The 20,025-nt window shown below is 46.0% G+C and overlaps 1 protein-coding gene across 2 annotated transcripts; it reads left to right on the top strand.

The window, feature by feature from the left end:
- The first annotated feature begins 36 nt into the window (after positions 1-36).
- On the top strand, positions 37-19,899 carry USP16 (ubiquitin specific peptidase 16). 2 transcript variants are annotated; one of them, XM_075263466.1, is made up of 18 exons: positions 37-234; positions 2,688-2,758; positions 4,573-4,745; positions 5,326-5,429; positions 6,267-6,376; positions 6,808-6,989; positions 7,887-7,979; positions 8,705-8,838; positions 10,776-10,863; positions 11,275-11,356; positions 11,542-11,633; positions 12,166-12,222; positions 12,650-12,814; positions 13,892-14,633; positions 15,426-15,520; positions 17,793-17,879; positions 18,249-18,405; positions 19,312-19,899. In XM_075263466.1, the coding sequence occupies exons 2-18, from the start codon at positions 2,707-2,709 to the stop codon at positions 19,434-19,436; spliced, it is 2,538 nt and encodes an 845-aa protein (XP_075119567.1). In that variant the 5' UTR covers positions 37-234; positions 2,688-2,706; the 3' UTR covers positions 19,437-19,899. The 2 variants fall into 2 exon arrangements, with proteins under 2 accessions (XP_075119567.1, XP_075119568.1); XM_075263467.1 differs by having other exon boundaries at positions 37-238.
- Positions 19,900-20,025: the final 126 nt, after the last annotated feature.

Below are 20,025 nucleotides of genomic sequence, written 5' to 3'. Positions count from 1 at the left end.
TTTTCACCCTGTACAGTTAATCCAGGCAGCGAGAGAAAGCCGGTAACGTGTAGAAGGGGCGACGGGAGATAACACAGCGACGACACGTGGGGATAGCTGGCAGGGCCGCGCCACACTGCGCATGTCCCGGGTATAACACTCTGCTAGTTCCTACTGGCAGTGACAGATGTCTAATATGTAAGTTGTGGCCCCTGCTCTGCTAGGACTGCCATATGTTCGGACATACCTGCTAAGGTAGGTGGTTACAGTGCTGTAAATATGGCCAATATGTTAGGATTATTGGGAATGTTTGTGGATACAGTGATGTAGGAATAAGTATATAGATACCATTGCATATATACTGTCACCTGCCCTTAGGATGTGTTCAGACATGACGGTAATGATGTAGTAGTTCACCCTGTCTTGGTTTCAGTGTTCTGACGATATAAGGCCCCATTCACATGGGGAAACCTACAATGGAGAATACAGTCTGTACACCGGCCAGTAGACAAGAATACCTCGCAACATCTTGATGGAGGGTGGGTTGACTTTGGTGAGCACCAGACAGCACAGCTAACATGGTCAGAGCTGGGGTAGCGCCACCTACTGGAGCCAACCCACACCTGGGCGAGCCTACCGATAGCCTCTCCATTCTAGCACCGGCCATAGTGGCTGTTAGTATAAGGCTAGGACCATATGGCGGTTTTGACCACGATGTACATAGGGCTTTATGCTAGGGCCACGCAGCAACTATGGTCACGACTCCTGTCACATGACCAAAAGAAAGCTGTGTTGCCCTTTAACTCCTTCACTCATGTTAGTGAATGGAGTTGTTTTACATCTAGTTTCAAAAATGTTGAAGGTTTTTTGTGGAATTCATGACACCCTTGGGTTCGCTATTCTTCTGGTACAGTCACTGTGTACATACATTACATTACTTATCCTGTATTATACTCCAGAGCTGCGCTCACTATTCTGCTGGTACAGTCACTGTGTACATACATTACATTACTTATCCTGTACTGATCCTGAGTTACATCCTGTATTATACTCCAGAGCTGCGCTCACTATTCTTCTGGTGCAGTCACTGTGTATATACATTACATTACTTATCCTGAGTTACATCCTGTATTATACTCCAGAGCTGTACTCACTATTCTGCTGGTACAGTCACTGTGTACATACATTACATTACTTATCCTGTATTATACTCCAGAGCTGTACTCACTATTCTGCTGGTACAGTCACTGTGTACATACATTACTTATCCTGTACTGATCCTGAGTTACATCCTGTATTATACTCCAGAGCTGCACTCACTATCCTGCTGGTGCAGTCACTGTGTACATACATTACATTACTTATCCTGTACTGATCCTGAGTTACATCCAGTATTATACTCCAGAGCTGTACTCACTATTCTTCTGGTGCAGTCACTGTGTACATACATTACCTTACTTATCCTGTACGGATCCTGAGTTACATCCTGTATTATACTCCAGAGCTGCGCTCACTAATCTACTGGTGCTTTAAAGGGATCCTATCATTAAAACTCTTTTTTTTTTTTCTTCTTCCTACCACGTAGGAATAGCCTTAAGAAAGGCTATTCTTCTCCTACCTTTAGATATCTTCTCCGTGCCGCTGATCAGTATATAATCCAGTTTTCGTCGGTATGCAAATGAGTTCTCTTGCAGCACTGGGGTCGTCCCCAATGCTGTGAGAGAAATCTCCAGCAACGCCTCCATCTTCTTTAGGAATGGGTCTTCTCAGCATCTTCTTCCGGTGGTGGCTTCAGACTTCTAGGCCTCGGTGTTAGGGAAAAGCCAACTGCGCATGCGTGCCGGTCACAAGAAAATGGCCGCTTACAATACTGTGTAAGCGGCCATTTTCTTGTGGCCGGCGGGCATGCGCAGTTGGCTTTGCCCGAGGCCTAGAAGTCTGAAGCCACCGCCGGAAGAAGATGCTGAGAAGACCCATTCCTAAAGAAGATGGAGGCGTTGCTGGAGATTTCTCTCACAGCATTGGGGACGACCCCAGTGCTGCAAGAGAACTCATTTGCATACCGACGAAAACTGGATTATATACTGATCATCGGCACGGAGAAGATATCTAAAGGTAGGAGAAGAATAGCCTTTCTTAAGGCTATTCCTACGTGGTAGGAAGAAGAAAAAAAAAAAGAGTTTTAATGATAGGATCCCCGGCTCATAAAGTTTTATGTTTGTGTAATGACAACATTGTCTGACCTCTGCATAAGCAATGCCGCCCCTGCTACCTCTTGTGTCACCCCCTCTACCTCATAGATTGTAAGCTCTTGTGAGCAGGGCCCTCAGTCCCATTGTGTGAAATGACTTTCTTTGTAATGTATCTTTCTGTCTGTACTCGTACCCTACTAATTGTACAGCGCTGCGGAATTGTTGGCGCTATATGAATACAATATATTATATATTATTATTATTATTTAAGTGGCCCAAATTTCTTCTACCAAACATCAGTTTTCTGGGTGAAGGTCTCCCGTATTTTGCCACTACCAGGCACAGCCACGTACCGTATATTGGTGAGCGCTGTCCCCGTGTATACATGAAGGGGATGCTGCGGCTCTTCAGTTTTCTAGTCAGTCAGTATCTCGGAGGATGGAAATGCACCAAGCTGTCCTAGGAATACGCCGTGAGGTCGGAGGATGATGCGCTTTTTATTCATTGTTTTTCTAGGAGTTATTAAAGTGGAAAAATGGCCAAGAAGAGAGGAAAGAACCTGCCGGTACAGGAGACGGCGGAGACAGGTGGGCTTAGAGGAGTCCTATAATATCTGATTTGTACATACAGGGCCCCGTTATAGCCAAGGCCTTGTTAGCAGCCAATCGGCTTTATACTGTGCCATAGAAACATAACCTGGCCCATATGGTTGCTCTGGGCAACAAGATCAGATTTTCTGTTGATAAATGAGGCCTAGTGTGAGCGAGCCTCCTCAGATCTGGGGAACGGAGACCTGGAACAGAAGCCACAGTTATCACCTATCCATGTTCTGACTCGAAGAAGGGACCGACCGCCTCCGGCGTGAATAGAACGGTAGTTCATGTGTCACCGCCGCTCCATTCACTTCTCTGGGCCTACAGGAGCGCTGTACTCTTCTATCTCCATCAGGCCCATTGAAGTGAATGGAGCAGGAACGCTACCGTTAAATTCACACATAGGACGCAGTGAATCCTGTTCCTGTGATCCTGAGGATAGGTCATCAGTAAAGAGCCCGACAATCCTGGGGTAGTCCGGGCATGTCAGTACTTGGGCAGGAGATTGGGGAAGATGACGTCTCCATTGACGTCACCGACCTATGTCACAGGTTCCTTTCCTTGTGCTGCTCGTTGGCCTCAGAGATCACGTACGGCAAGGACAAGACCCCAGATAACTGTCCCTGGCCTCCTACCCAAGTACTATGATTTCTGCACAACTCCCTTAAAGAGGACCTGTCATGTCCTTGGGCACATGCAGTTTTATATCCCGCTAGAAAGCCGACAGCGGCTGATTTCAGTGTATTGTTGGCTTTTTAGCGGTATATAAAATCACACATGCCTGTGAACATGAAAGGAAATTCTTTGCTAAAGAGGATCTATCAAAAACACTTAAAGGGGCAACACGGTGGCTCAGTGGTTAGCACTGTAGCCTTGCAGCGCTGGAGTCCTGGGTTCGAATGCCGCCAGGAACCACATCTGCAAGGAGTTTGTATGTTCTCCCCGTGATTGTGTGGATTTACTCCCATTCTACAAAGACATACTGATAGGGGAAAAAAACACTTAAAATGCCTGTGTGAAGGTGCCTTAAGGCTGAGACTCCATGTTTTCGGAAATTCGGAAATGCAATGTTTTTGTTTCAGATTGTGCTGCGTTTTTTTTTTTTTTGTTTTTTTTTTGAGCCTAAGCCAAAAATGGGAAATATATAGGAAGCCTCTTATACTTCTACCTTCTGCTCAATCCACTCCTGCCGTTTCCGCAACGTGGGGCCTTAGCCTAAAAGGGGTTTTCCAGGTTAAGTAATTGGTGACCTATCCCTTAAGATATTTCAATAGTTAAAGAAGGACAGGGCCCCTGGACCCCCAGCAGATTGTCTGTTGGATGAGGCTGCAACATTGGAGTGAGCACCGTAAGGCCTCATGCACACAACAGAGTATGCAGGTTGAGGGGGTTCCAAGTTTTTCTAGGGAATCCGAATGACATCGGAGTGCGTTCTGTCCTCTATTGATTTCAATGGGGGGAGATGAAGTTCCGCTCCATTTGATCATAACCCCCCTTGGACAACACGGTTGTGTACTTGAGCCCTTAGTCCAAATCCATGGCACATCCACACCAAAGTCTGCATCTTGATGCATATGTCACCCGCGCCATGTTCTTGTGAAATTCCACATCGCCGTAACAGAACAAGTATTCTCCTTTTCTCTCCTTGAGAAATGTCTGCAGAATGTGGATGAGATTTCTAAGATCTGGAATACTTGGTACTGTAATTTTTTGCTGATTTTGCCTTGTCATAGGCACGGTTCTGATCCATGTGGATTGACCCTAAAGCTCCGGGGATGTCAAGTACTTATTAAGGATTTGTCTTTCAGAACCAACATGCAAACACATTAGGAAAGGAGTGGAGGAAGGAGTGGTGAAGAAGGCGCTGGTCAACGTGGAGTGGAACGTCTGTCAGGACTGCCATACAGATGGCAAAGAGAAGACGAGCTCCGAGGAAGAGGAAGCAGACGTGGTCTGGATCTGTCTGAAATGTGGTCACAGGGTGAGATTCTGATCTGCACAGGGGCCTGTCGGCTTCTGGCTGTCTTGTATTGTAGTCGGGATGATCGGATATTCCCTATGGACTGACTGTAGACATGTTGGCGCTTGAGCTGATCTGTGAGCGGGCGTTACATACAACACCTTTACCATCCCAGCGATCAGCTGATTCTTGCCGGCCTCTGTCTCCCAAACCCGCTGCCATTGACAGAAGTTTTTGTCTGCAATACAATGAAACAGATACAAGCTTTGTGCCCCGTCTGACTAGTCGTGCAAAAATGGCATCCGTGCTTGATAAAGTGAATATTCCAGACCCTTCAGCCATATTTTTTACAGATCCGTGGGGGTGCCACAGAAACGAGCCTCAAACTATAGAGCGGGTCTTATTCCTATTAGTCTTTGAAGCTCAGTCTTGTCTATTCTACCAATAGGGTCTGTAAAACGTGGATTGCACAAAACATCCGTGTGGTATCTCTTCTGTTTCCCACTGACCCTCTTACAGCTATGGCTGTGTACATGGGGTCTTACTTATGACATATGTAATGTTTGGTATCAGGGTTTCATTTCTTGTCTGTTCCTCGCAGGGCTGCGGCAGATATTCGGAGCAGAAGCATGCGCAGAACCATTATAACACCCCCAGATCAGAGCCGCACTGCCTGGTGCTCAGTGTTGGAGACTGGAATGTATGGTAAGATTCACTTCACCGTCCTAAGGGGTTAATTCCAAGTAATTTTTTAAAACTTGTATCAAATAGGGCCAAAAAATGTCCTCTCCTCTCCCTGATCCTCAGTTTCCAGCAGCTGCCACTGTGTACAGGTCCCCAATCTGTTGGGCAATGGTGGACCTGTATAGTGGCCGCGATGAGATGAGTGTCATGGTTATTGGTACGTGTTTGTCGCACTCTTTTTTTAATACACATGATAACCTATATGTGGTGTATGATCACAAAACCTACCTGTTCATTATAATAAAGCAGAGCTGCAGTGTAAAGCATAGAGGAGGGGTAAAGCATCAGCCTGAGCCTACAATGGGACACATTGCAGACTCCCTTAGAACTACTCAAAACTAAAAAAAATAAGGCTTATTATAATGACTGATAAGAGTCCAACATTCAGGCCCCCCCCCACTTGGAGTGTTAAGGTGAGCTCTTCTGCCTTTTCACTACTTGCCAAGCACAGCGCCATACAGTTTATTGTGGTGGTGCTTGGTATTGCAGCTCAGCCCATTCACTTTAATAGGAATGATCTGAAGAACATGATGTCACATGGACTTCTCAGGGAGTGCTCCGAGTGCATGAAACCGTTCATCTGCAGGGTCCTGGGTGTCGGGCCCCTGTGCATCTTCCATTTATGTCCTAAGACTAGGCATTCAATTAATAAGTCCAGGAAGACTCTATGTGTGGTTTTAGGGCCACAGCTATGAATTGGCTCTTTGCCTCTGATCCGTATCACTAGCCATTGCAGTTGGACTGACTTGTATGTCCTTCCATATCCTGATATTTATCAACCCCTTTTTTGGCTTATAGGTGTTACCTATGCGATAACCAAGTGGACTACAACAGCTCAGGGCGGCTGCGGCAGCTGGTGGAATACATCCAGAAAAAGTCCAAGACGAATGTCCGGACGGGCGACAAAGGTTTGTCAATGATTTAGGAAGTCATGATGTAAACTGTGCTGGTCGGATAGGATTTGTATACAAACGTGGGGCATGCTGGGAGTTGTAGTTGTAAAATGGCTGTAGGTTAGAGACCGCAGTTAAATAACAGTGCTGGAGATAACGGTGCGGTTAGTTTCGGCACCAATATCTCTCCTTTGTAAGGAAGGGGGCCTTACAGCTCAGTGTTATTGATGGTCAGTAAGAAAGACCCCCTCGACAGTCCTCTTCCTTGGCCTTGTACTGTCAGAAGGGGGCGCTCCTTACCGATCAGTGATGACGCTCTGCATTAAGGTTGTTTTCTGCCTCCGAGTGGCACTTTTTTCTGTGCTCTCCAAGATTTCTTGAGCCTGTAAAATTATCCATCATCTAAATAGGGCCCTAAAGGAAGAATTGTTTATTTTTTATTAAAGGTCAGTCGGACCAAGTGATAAGTAATACAGAAAATACCCCGGAGAAGGAAACGCAGCAGACGGTAGAAGACTCCACGACTAAAGTGGACAAAGCGGCCAGCACACCTAATGAGGGCAAAGAAGTCACCGTAAAAGGGCTCAGTAACCTGGGAAACACCTGCTTCTTCAACGCCGTCATGCAGGTAGGAATGTAGTTAAAGGGATCCTATCGTTAAAACTAAATTTTTTTCTCACTAACACGTCGGAATAGCCTTAAGAAAGGCTATTCTTCTTCTACCTTTAGATGTCTTCTCCCTGCCGCCGTTCGGTATATAATCCAGTTTTCTCGCAGCACTGGGGGTGGGCCCCAACACTCAAACAGCACTGGGCGTGTTCCCAGTGCTGCGAGAGAAATCTCCAGCGCCGCCTCCATCTTCTTCAGGACCGGGTCTTCATCGCGTCTTCTTGTGCTGGCTTCAAACTTCTAGACCTCGGGCAGTCGACTGCGCATGCCTGCTGGCCATAAGAAAATGGCCGCTTACAATAATGTGTAAGCAGCCGTTTTCCTGTGGCCGGCGGGCATGCGCAGTCTGCTTTGCCTGAGGCTTAGAAGTTTGAAGCCACCGCCGGAAGAAGAGGCTGAAGAAGACCTGGTCCTGAAGAAGATGGAGGCAGCGCTGGAGATTTCTCTCGCAGCATTGGGGACGCCCCCAGTGCTGCGAGAGTACTCATTTGCATACCGGGCGAAAACCGGATTATATACCGAACGGCAGCGCGGAGAAGACTTCTAAAGGTAAGAGAAAAATAGCCTTTCTTAAGGCTATTCCTACGTGGTAGGCAGAAAAAATGAAGTTTTAATGATAGGATCCCTTTAAGATCTGTATTCTTACAGTCAGTGGTCATTCGCATGGCCTATGAATGGGAGCTGCTGCTGCTTGAAACAGCTGATCTGCAGGGGTCCTTGGTGTTGGACCTCCACTGATCTTCAGAGGATCTTCATGACATCATTAGTTGATAAGCCACCCAAAACACCCCTTTAAGACTCTGTTCATACCTACATAGTATACAGCTTATGTGTCTGTTTCCTCTGTTGTCTCAAGAACCTGTCCCAGACGCCTGCGTTACGAGAGCTTCTGAATGAAGTGAGACATCCAGGAAGAACAGTAACCGTACAAGTGCCTGATACCCAGCCGGTAAATTTATCTCCAGTGTGCTCTCTTCTGACCCACCATTGTTAACCCTTGGTGCTGGGACTCTTCCATGATACCCAAAACAAAGTAGACATTGCAGTTAGTAGGAAAAGATGGTGATGCCAGGAGTTTGCTTTAATGGTTTCCCACATGCCCGACACTGCCAATGCCATCAAGAGGTGGTGTGTTACAGATGTCAAAATGTGCAAAATTTCACCCTTCGCAGAGGAAGGTGGAGCATTGTACCAAGCACTGTGGCTTCTTCTTTCTGGGAGCCATTTTGCAGGCATCAAATAGATAGGGCTAAACAATGACTTTTGCTGCATGAAAGACAAATCGCTCGACCAAAACCTTGTCAGCATTGTCATTGCACCACTATTTTAGCCTGTCGAGGGCGACTTCTGACCTGGAACCAGAACTTTTAACAGTTTTGGATTTTTTGGCCATGGAATCACCTAGATGATGGCTGTGATGCTGCGGTGCCACATTGTGATTCATGTCGTGTTGTCCATTTCCATGATGCAGTTTGCTCTGGAAGGCTCCTCATTCACTTCTGGAGGGCGAGGACAACCCCTTAGTTAGTATTACATAGCCGGAGTATTCCACCTCCCCTGTACAATAGATAAGTGCTCTAATTTAACACAGGGTTTCCTTTAGTTCCTTGCAGGGGCATACTGGGACACTGATGTCCGTATAGGGTTAAGTATTTGTGTCTCTTGTACTTTCAGCCGTCCCGAGACGTGAAGCTGGAGCAGCAGCCGGGACCCCTGACCATGGCCATGTGGCAGTTTCTGACTGAGATGCAGGAGACTAAAAAAGGGGTTGTGACCCCTAAAGAGCTCTTCTCTCAGGTCTGTAAAAAGTGAGTATGTGCCAGGAATGCTATTGAAAGGACAAGTCCCTAACCCTAAGGATGACCGGAAGATACAAATGTCTGAGTTATCCTTAGGTTTAGTCATTCTACTGTTTTGGTTGGAAAGATGTTGAATGATGTCCCTGTTGTTATAGTAAGGAACTGTAACCAGGCTTTCCAGAGATCCTGAATGGCATTGAAATCTGTGTTAGGGCCAGTGTAAACTCCTCCACCTTCTCTCCCACTTTTTCTACAAGTGTCACCGTAGTTCTGCCATATCCATGATCCATCACTTGCAGTACTGACTGGGGTCGCTGGATTCTCAATTACAAGGAAGTGCAAGGGCTCGTTCACATCTGCGCCAGGGGTCTCTGTTTATACAGGTTTCCGTTTCCTGCCCGAAACTGGGCAGGAGACGGAAACCTGCTGGCATTTTTCAAACCCATTCATTTGAACGGGTTTGAAAAGTGTCCGGCTGTGACCATTTTATGCTCTCCGCGGCGAAACCGGTTTTTTTTTAACCGGATACAGAGTCGGACATGCATGACTTTGTGTCTGGTTTAAAAAAAAAAAAAAACTTTCGCCGTGGAGAGCTCAAAACACTCACCGGCGCTCACGGCTGGACCCGGTCTGACAGGTTTCGGTCTTCTGCATGCAGAAGACGGAAACTTCAGAACGGACACCGGACGCTGGTGTGAACCCAGCGTCAGGCTGAAGCCCCACGTTGCGTAAACGCAGCTTTTGTTGTTGCTGATTTTGTTGCGATTTTTGAGCCAAAGTCAGGAGTGGATTGAGCAGAAGGGAGAAGTATAAGACCTTCCTATAGATTCCCCATTCCTTTTGTGGTCACTCCTAGGTTTGGCTCAAAAAAAACGCAGCAAAATAGGCAACAAAAGAAGCTGCATTCCTGCAACATGGAGTTTAAAGAGGACCTCGCAGATTGGCGGTATTATACTACTTGCAAGCTGACAGTGTGCTGAATTCAATACACGTCAGCTTTGCTGCTGTGCACCAGGTACCAGAAATATTGGTGGTGTAAGTTCCTTACAGCCAAGAGATGACGCTAAGGCTGTAAGTACTGCCCTTCTGAGAGTGCCAAAACTAATACCACCACCGGGCAACACGGTGGCTCAGTAGTTAGCACTGCAGCCTTGCAGCATTGGAGTCCTGGGTTCAAATCCCACCAGGAACAACATCTGCAAGGAGTTTGTATGTTCTCCCCGTGTTTGCATGGGTTTCCTCCCATTCTACAAAGGGAAAAAACAAACAAACAAAAAAAAAAAAACACCATCAGTTTCTCTGTCAACGGGACGAATTCTAGAGATGAGCGAACGCTGTTCGGATCAGCCGATCCGAACAGCACGCTCCCATAGAAATGAATGGAAACACCTGTGACGCCGGCCGCCGGCAAAGTCAGCGTCACAGGTGCTTCCATTCATTTCTATGGGAGCGTTCTGTTCGGATCGGCTGATCCGAACAGCGTTCGCTCATCTCTAACGAATACCAGCAAAGCTGGCAGAGCACTGAATTCGGCGCAATGTCTTCTTTCAAGCGTTGTAATACCGCTAAAAAACTGATAGTGTGCTGAATTTAGCGCACTGTCACTTTTCTGTTATGTGCCCCGGAAAGACATATTGGTGCAGTTCCCCGTAGCTCTTCACTGTCAGAAGGGCATTCCTGACAGTCTAGCTGGGCTGCGAGGAATGTCCCTCCTTACAGTACTGTCCTTAGTGCTATACTGTCAGAGGGCGCGTTCCGTACTGCCTAGCCATGACGCTGAATGGTGAGGAACCCCCTCCCCTTACTCGCCCATAGACAAGTACTGGGGGGAACGTTCCTCAGTTTAACAAGGGGCTGCACTGACCACATTGCTGGCATTGTCTTGTATTTTTTCTCTTTATATTGCCCTGTGTGAACAGTGGTGTGTGCATTGTGTCCACTTACAGGGCAGTACGGTTCAGAGGTTACCAGCAGCAGGACAGCCAGGAACTGCTCCGCTATCTCCTCGACGGGATGAGAGGAGAAGAGATCCAGGTATTTACCAGGTTCCTGCTATGGGATTGTCTCTGGTGCAGGGTTCACGTGTGTAGTGAGACCGGTGAAGCTCGCCTCCGCTATAGAGACTATGGCATTACATATTTATGGTAGAATTCATGTCTCTCTTCTTAATCTACTGTAAGGCGTAGTTGCTGGGCCACCATTTGTCTTCCTGTCTGGTTAAGGGTCTTCTTGCCATTGAGTAGACTGCCTCTCCATGTCGCACTGACCTCTTTTAGGGCTCAGGTAGTGTGAAGCTTCAAATAAAGTACAAAAAAAAATAGCATTTTTAGATTAAAAAACCCAAGAGAAGTGAATGAGACTGGTCCAGGAACCGGAAAGTGTGTAAGGTATATGCCATGTGTATATAGCGTATTGTTATGTGTGTGCGTTCCCCTGTATTTCCAGAGAGTCTCTTCTGCACTTTCCAAGACCTTTCAAGACACTTCCGATCAGATGGATGAGGAGGAAGCGAAGAAGCTTGTTAAAGGTACCGCTAACATTGTGTGTGTGCCAAAATAATTGCCTGATACATGATATGGCGGCACTATTGAGTGAGACCTGCTTAAACATGGACGGCCCCGTTCTGTATATTGTGTGAACCTAGACGGTCAAACTCATGAATGTCAGCCGTGTGATACTAATAGGAACATCTCTCTTATCTTTGTCATTTAGAATGTGAGAAGAGAAGATCCATCCCCAACTTTGTGGATCGCTTGTTTGGAGGCGAACTGACAAGTACAATCATGTGTGAGACGTGCTGCACGGTATGTCCATAGTAATATAGTAGATAAGCTCGGGTAAAGACAGAAGTCCACCAAGTCCAACCTATAAACCTGCTAAGTTGATCCAGTGGATGGAAAACAACCCCATCTTGCCCCATCAAAGGAAACCAATCCTTCCTGACTCCTGATACGTCTATTGGACCAAGTCCCTGGATCAACATCTTATCCCAAAATTTCTAGTTCCTATAACCCAGGGGTAGGGAACATACAGCTCTCCAGCTGTTGCAAAACTACAACTCCCAGCATGCATACTGGCTCTGCTGTTCTGGGAACTCCCATGGAAGTGAATGGAGCATGATGGGAGTTGTAGTTTCACAGCAGCTGGAGAGCCAAAGGTTCCCTACCCCTGCTATAACCTGTGAGATTTTTACTTTCAAAAATGTCATCGAGTCCCATCTTGTACAAGTTATTACAATTCCTACATGCGATTTTAGCCTGAACAAGGAGGTCAAAGACCCTGTAAGCTTACAAATGTTGGAATATTTAATACATAAGCCTTTTTCTTATTGTTAAGGTATCGCTGGTCCATGAGCCTTTCCTTGACCTGTCGCTTCCCGTCTTGGATGATACGGTAGGATTGCTGTTTTGTGATGAAGGGGACTCAAGGGGTTGGAGTATGACCGGTATGCTGGGATAATGTAGACATGGACATAACACACAGAGCCCCAGCAGGATGCTGGGGCTCCGCGTTGCAGAAAAGCAGTCTTTTTTGCTGCAGATTTTGCTATGTGTGTGTGTGTGTGTGTGTGTGTGTATGTATGTGTATATAATATATATATTGCTGTATGTGTGTTTGTATATATATATTAATTGCTATATGTGTGTATGTATGCATTTATATAAATATATATATATATATATATATATATATATATATATATATATATATATATATATGAATATAGCAGATATATATATATATATATATATATATATATATATATTAATGCATTGCTTTGCTTAGTGTAGGCCTTTATTATTCTCAATGTGCATTTCAGCCCGCAAAGAAAAATAATTCCAAAGCATTGAAGAATGTGAGCGAACAGAAGAAGAAGGAGGAGGATAATGACGATAGTTACGTAAAGGAAAGGAATGATACGGTTTCTGGAAGCAGCAAACACCTTCAAAAGAAAGCAAAGAAGCAAGCGAAAAAGCAAGCCAAGGTGAGCGATGTGTTGCAATGTGTCTCCATATATAAGATTTCTATAGTCCCACACTATATCAGCTGGACATGTGGCCAGGACCAGACACAAGTACAATCCCCAGGGTGACACATTGATGGCCTGTCTGTAGGTTGGAGCGTCAGTATCAGATCAGCCGGGATCCATCTATCGGCTTTGTGCAGATCAGAAGGTACTGCTACAGTAAAAGCACTTTTACTAGTGGCTGTGACTGGTATTGCATCTAAATTAACAAGTTATGGTTGGCAGCATGGTCCTCAAAGGCCATCTCCAGGGTGTAAGGCCCCATGTACATGAGTGAGCTTCCCATGTGGGGCCAAGTTTGCAGCAGAATGCGACATCCTAGTTTCATCCGTGATACGTTCTCCTCTATAGGGGCTTCTGATCCATTCTGTTCAGATTATACGAAGCAGGAGAGGGCCTGCTCTATTGTCATCCATGTCATTGAATCATTATGGATTGGAAATCCCTACTGGGGGGAATGCATCACGAAATGCACTTGGATGCCGCTAGGATATCACTCTGCAAACTGGGCTCCACATCAGAAGCTTCCTCAGTCATGTGCATGGGGCCTTAGGGTTGCTAACTCGATGTACAAGTCACATGACGTCACGTTTATCGGTCACATAGCCTCTTCGCAGCTCAGTCTCATTCAAGTAAATGGGCTGAGCTGTGATACCAAGCATAGCCACTATACAATGTGCTGCGCCGTGCTTGGTAATGTTGCAGCTTCTTCAAACAGCTGAATGGCCGGGGCCTGGGTGTCGAACACCTTCTGATCTTTACTTGGTGATCTAACCTATAGATAGGCCATCGATTATTAACCCTGGGAAACCCCTTTTTATCTGAGATTGACCCAAACCTGCTTGTACATAAGATCTGGTCCTTGTGCCCACATTGTGCTGCGGCTACACACAGACTTTGTCGCACTATTCTAAGGCTGCAGGCCACAGGAATACATGGAGTTGCGTGCGTTCCTGTGGACTGTGGCCCAAGCCTTACCCTGTATTATTGCTATTGTTGGTGGTTGACCCATAGAATTACATTACAATCCCACAGAATCAAAGGCGGCAGCAGAAATTGCAGGGAAAGACGGTGCTGTTCAGTGATATCAATGCCATCCAACGTGAGGAGGAGGACGAGGGCGAGGAAGACATCACATCTGATCGTAACAACACATTGGATAATAACGCTGGACCTCAGGTGGATCCCATAGCTGAAGACATTCCCAGGGGTGAAAAGGAGGAGGCAGAGATGACCAAGGAATCTGCAGAAGGAAATGCGGATGTAACGTCGGAGGAGCTGAATGAAGGAGCGGAGGATCAGAAGGATGGTCGCCAAAGCACGGCAAGTTCTGGAAATCCAGAAAATAATTGTGAGTCAAGCAGCGACTCCCCCGAAGTCCAGGTCAATGGAGAACTGGGTGAAGTGATCCTGGATAACAATGAGGTTCAGTATGGGACCCCAGATGTGACCCAGCTTTCCCAAACCGAAGAGGATACCAGTCAGCTAACGGAAAGCATAAACCAGCTAAATCTCAGCTCAGGGCTTGAGCCGAGCGACATAGAGATTGAAATAATAGGCGACGCTCCGAGCCGGCAAGTCTACGAAGTGGTGAATGAAGACCCCAAAACGGCGTTCTGCACCCTCTCGGACAGAAAGGAGCTGCAGCTGGATGACTGGTCAGTCCTCGGGTGCCTCGATCAGTTCACCCGCAAGGAGAGCCTGGTGGGCAACAACCAGCTGCTTTGTAACACATGTACACAGAGACAGGCAAAAGGCACGAAAAATAATACTAAAGGTAAGAATAAGGCATCTGTATATGGCTGAGTACGTAGTCACAGGCCTTTAGTATCTGCTCATGGGGTCTGACACCCGGACCCTACGCCAATACGCTGCTCGAGTCACCAGAAGCTACTGCTGGGAGACGCTCTGCTCCTATTCATGTAATAAGTACAAGTCTGCAGCGCCTCCACTATATAAAGGTACGCCGAGGTACTGCAGCTCTGCTTCTCTTACTTGAAAAGTAGCAGAACTTCTGGCAGCAGGAGGCCCGTGCAGCAGCTGATCAGTGCGGGGTCCTGGTGTCAGACCCACAATGATAGATACTATTGAGAGGCCATCTGTATAAAAAATGCTGTTGGGGCTGGAAACCTACGTTAAATGGGATTTTTCGAGGACCTTAATATTGATTACCTATCAGATTTCTAGAGCTATGACTTCTGGCACCCCCATGAATCTCTGGGGCCACAATGCACGAGCAGGGCTGCAGCTTTTCCATCGTTTACTGACACAGCGCCGTATAGTCTGTAGTGGCTGTGTGTGGTACTGCAGTCTATAGTCCCATTCAGGTGAATCAGACAGAGCTCTGTGTAGTACCAAGTACAGCCACTACAGTGTATGGCGCTATGCCGGTACTGAAGGTGATTAGTAGGGGTGTCGGGAGTTTATATAGACAACCAAGCCTAAGAATAGGCCACTAATGTTAAAGTCCTTTGTAATACCGGACTAAAATAACTTTATAGACCTTACTCACTCAAATACCGATCTCAAGTTTATGGATTTTTTTTTTCTATATATATTTTAATTTCAGGAGATAAAAAGTTTGTGTACACCAATGCCAAGAAGCAGATGTTAGTGTCTCTTCCTCCTCCGATCCTGACTCTACACTTGAAGAGATTTCAGCAGGTACCAATGTCCTCCACTTGTTATTGGAAGAAACTATCCCGGTGCAAGACAACTTAAAGGGAGATTTCCTTAAAGGGATCCTATCATTAAAATGCAATTTTTTTCTAGCTAATACATAGGAATAGCCTTAAGAAAGTCCATTCTTCTCCTATCTTTAGATGTCTTCTCGGTGCCGCTGTTCAGTAGAAATCCTGGTTTTCTTCTGTATGCAAATGAGTTCTCTTGCAGCACTGGGGGCGTCCCCAATGCTGCGAGAGAAAACTCTAGCGACGCCTCTATATTCGCCCTCGAGCAGAGGTCTGCCCGAGGTCTGATGGCACAGCTGACTGCGCATGCCTAGAAGTTTGAAGCCAACACAGGGAGAGGGTGTTCCAGAAGAAGATGGAGGTGGCGCTGGAGATTTCTCTCGCAGCATTAGGACCGCCCCCAGTGCTGTGAGAGAACTAATTTGCATACAGCAGAAAACTGGGATTTCTACTGAACGGCAGCGCGGAGAAAACATCTAAAGGTAGGAGAAGAATAGACTTTAAGATGTGGGTGCCATCTCTGGGACCCTCACCTTTTGGGAGAACAGAGGGCCAGTGACCCCCTCCTCTTCACCGATTTCAGGGTGCTGCCAACTCTATTGAAACATGTGAAAGGAGCCGAACAAGCAGCAAGGAATCACCGCTGTCCCTCTTCATTTTGATAGGTGCGGGGATGACCCCTGAGACCCTCACCAATCTGACATTTATAGCCAGTATACCAGTAATACTAGTAATCGTTTCTATCATAGGAGTTAATCGAGAAGTTCATCACTTTTGAGGATTTTTTAAGACTTGCGCTTGCTGTCAGTGAATTAAAACCTTTTAAAGGATCAGCAGTGTATTCTCATCTCCTAAAGTGATAGGTTTGGGGGGAGGGGGGTCACAGAGTGATTGTGATTCCTAGCCATAGGCCAGAGAATGAACCGCACTGGGTCAGTACCTCACCCCCTTACTAGTTTCCCTGCACAGGGGCACTACAAGATGGGTCTGTTCATGTTTCCTGGGCATCCATTTGTCACGTGTGAGGCTGTGGCCACTCCATTTTTAGGATTAGTAGGGTCTAGAAGATGGATCTCATGGTCATAAAGTAATGGCCTATCCAAGCTGAGATGGAAGTATCCCTTAAAGGGGCTTTGTAATGTTATTCCTTACCCATGAGATAGGGATAACTGACCCCTGGGATCCCCACTGATAACAAGAGCAGGTGGGCCGGGCTCCCTATTACAGGTTACACGCCACCACCCCATTCATCTCTATGGGACTGCCCAAGAGAAGTAGAGGGCAGCAGTCCTATATTACTGAATGGAGTGATGGCGCCCGTGTGTGACCGCCCTTCTCTTCAGACAGAGGACTTGGGACCCCCCTGTCTCATAATCCTTTAGAATAACGCAATAATGTTGTATAAAATATTTGGCAACAAAATGTGGTATTTTAGGTGTTAGAGTTAAGTCCTCCATCTTTGTATTTTGGCAGCCATCTTGTACTCTTTCACATATAAACTGATTTTTCTGCTTAAGTCAAGGAGGCCCTTTGTTAGACTTTAAGGAATGTGATAATGAACGTTAATGCAGAGGTTGCTAATCCTTATCTCTCAAGGGCTTGAGAAGATACAGCTGACTTTGTATATCTCTTATCTCCTTTACATGATGTATGGACACATAACCAACAAAAGTATTAATCTTATGGTATCTGGGCACTCTGTCATATTTTATGGTATATGAAGGTCACTTAGAGTGTGTATAGACACAGGGTCTATGGAACGTGTCATCTTATCTCTTTTGCCATGATATATACATATAGACAGTCTGGGATGTTAGCTCACACATAAGTATTTTGAATCCTTCTTTGTTTCATGGGAAAGTCCATCCCAGTGTGGAAAGTTATAATGAGATGCAGATTATATCAGGCCTCAGCCAATAGCCATGTGCCAGGCTTATCTTATATCTCTATGACCAATCATGTTATACTAATTAGAATAGCCAAGCCAGCTCTTTGTCTGTAATGTATTTAAACTACCTTTTTCTTATAATAAAATCAGAACTCTTTTGATACACTACCATCTTGTGTCTTTAATCAGTTCTCCAGGCTTAAAGAAAGATGGCTGCAGCCCATCTAGGCCTGTTAATTAATTATCTAATTAGGACCTCTACAACATACGGAGGGATCCATTGCTGTCCCTAACATAGGCTAATACCATAATTCATGTATTTGATCAAATATAAATTTCCTGTATTTTCTTTCCCTAGAATGGCTTTAATCTGCATAAATTGAACAAACACATCAAATTTCCAGAAGTGATCGACCTCGCCCCATTCTGTACCGTCAAGTGTAAGGTAAGGGGCGCGCTGCAAAAATAATGTGGTCCTACAGACTACAATAGGTTAACAATAAGAGGTGATGGAGGCAAGGGCGGGACCGATGACATCATCTGACTACACAGGGGTTGTTTGTAGTCTGTAACCATGGAGACACATTACTGCGTATGAGCTGTAAATACAAAACCATACAATGTTTTATTAGGAGAGTTCGCCAAACCGATAATGGTCAGAAACTGCACCGATCCTGTGGGTGGGTGATAAAAGATTATTGGCCAGAAAACTTCTTTAATGGAACCCAAAGAAATTGCACAAGTCTGCTGTGTTGCGCCTAAAGCTGGTTCATGATGATGGAGACGGCTCATTGGGGTTCCTTTATCCTTGCAGAATATTCGTGATGGTGACCAGAGGTTACTGTACTCTCTGTATGGTGTGATAGAGCACAGCGGCACCATGCGCTCCGGACACTACACTGCTTACGTGAAATCTCGGACCCCAAGTCCCCGGCTGTCTGAGCTGGTGGTTAGGGGAGAACTTCCTGAAGGTAAGAGATATAATGGGGTATTCCTATCTTATAAAGTGGCTGCGTCCCCTGCACGCTGGGGGACAGATGACTCGAATGTCATCCGAATGCATTCTATTAAAGGGATTCTACCATTAAACCACTTTTTTTTTTTCGATCACACGTAGGAATAGCCTTAAGAAAGGCTATTCTTCTCCTATATTTAGATGTCTACTCCGTGCCGCCGTTCGGTAGAAATCCCAGTTTTCTTCTGTATGCAAATGAGTTCTCTCGCAGAACTGGGGGCGGTCCCAATGCTGCGATAAAACTCCAGCGCCGCCTCCATCTTCTTCAGGAACGGCCTGTCTGCGTGTCTTCCGGAGCTGGGTTTAAACTTCTAGGCCTAGGACAGAGCTGACTGTGCATGCCCACGGCCGCAAGAAAAATGGCCGCTTACACAGTAGACTGGTGTAAGCGGCCATTTTCTTATGGCCTTTGGGCTTGTGCAGTCGGCTTTGCCGTAGGCCCGAGGCCTAGAGGTTTGAAGCCAGAACCGGAAGAAGATGCGTGAAGAGGACGTTCCTGAAGAAGATGGGAGGCGGTGCTGGAGATTTCTCCTGCAGCATTGGGGACGCCCCCAGTGCTGCGAGAGAACTCATTTGCATATTGACGAAAACGGGGATTTATACCAAACGGCGGCGCGGAGAAGAATAGCCTTTCTGAGGCCTAAGGCTATTCTGACGTGTTAGTGAGAAAAAATTGAGTTTTAATGATAGGATCCCTTTAAGGCTATTCCTACGTGTGAGAAAAAAGTGATTTTAATGGTAGAATCCCTTTAAGTACAGGGCAGCCTGAGGGTCATATCCCAGTTGACCCTCCAGTATGTCTATAATGTGCGGTAAATTCTGCAGCCTGTAATGTATTCTTGGTCTTATTTTCTCTTTGCAGCATCTAACCCAGAACCCAGTAAAGGCCACTGGTACCACGTCAGCGACAGCCACGTGCAGGCCGTGCCACTAACCAAAGTGCTGAACTCCCAGGCCTACCTCCTGTTCTACGAGCGGATGCTGTGACCCTATGGAGGACGCCTCTCATCCACTCAGTTGCCAAGGAATATTTATTTTAATGAACTCTTTGAGGGGTAACTGTCGCCTACACACGAGGAAGGCAGTGCCTCAACACAAAATGGCCGCCAAGACCTCCCTTGTGTAGGTTTTTGCATAATGTGTTAAATATGTATATAAGAGCACAACCAGAGCAGTTTTATTTTGACACAGGGGCAGCACGGGCGCCAATACTTATGCAATAAACAATATGCGGTTGCTACTATAAACCTTTTTTTTATGTAAGAAGTGTGATGGCGACATGACCTGCCTTGTACTGACATGATGTATTCTTTAACAAAACAGAATATGTCATATATAGTCGTGTGTTTGTGTTATTACATCAGGGAAAAGGCAATACGGTGCGATCCTGCACAGTCTGGCTCACTCCTATGTCAAGAACAATGCTATTACTACATTTCCAGGAGGAATAATAGAGGAATGGCACAATCACATCAGTATTTTGCGTGCAAGCGTAAAGGACTCTTTCAGGATCTATCCGTATCATAGGTCACTTGAAAATCCACAGGAGTCCAGCACACGGGGCTGCTTGTTCTGC

Source organism: Leptodactylus fuscus, chromosome 2, assembly GCF_031893055.1.
Source record: "Leptodactylus fuscus isolate aLepFus1 chromosome 2, aLepFus1.hap2, whole genome shotgun sequence".
Lineage (NCBI taxonomy): Eukaryota > Metazoa > Chordata > Amphibia > Anura > Leptodactylidae > Leptodactylus > Leptodactylus fuscus.
Note: the sequence above shows the minus strand (reverse complement) of the source record. Positions and strands in the feature narration are given on the sequence as shown.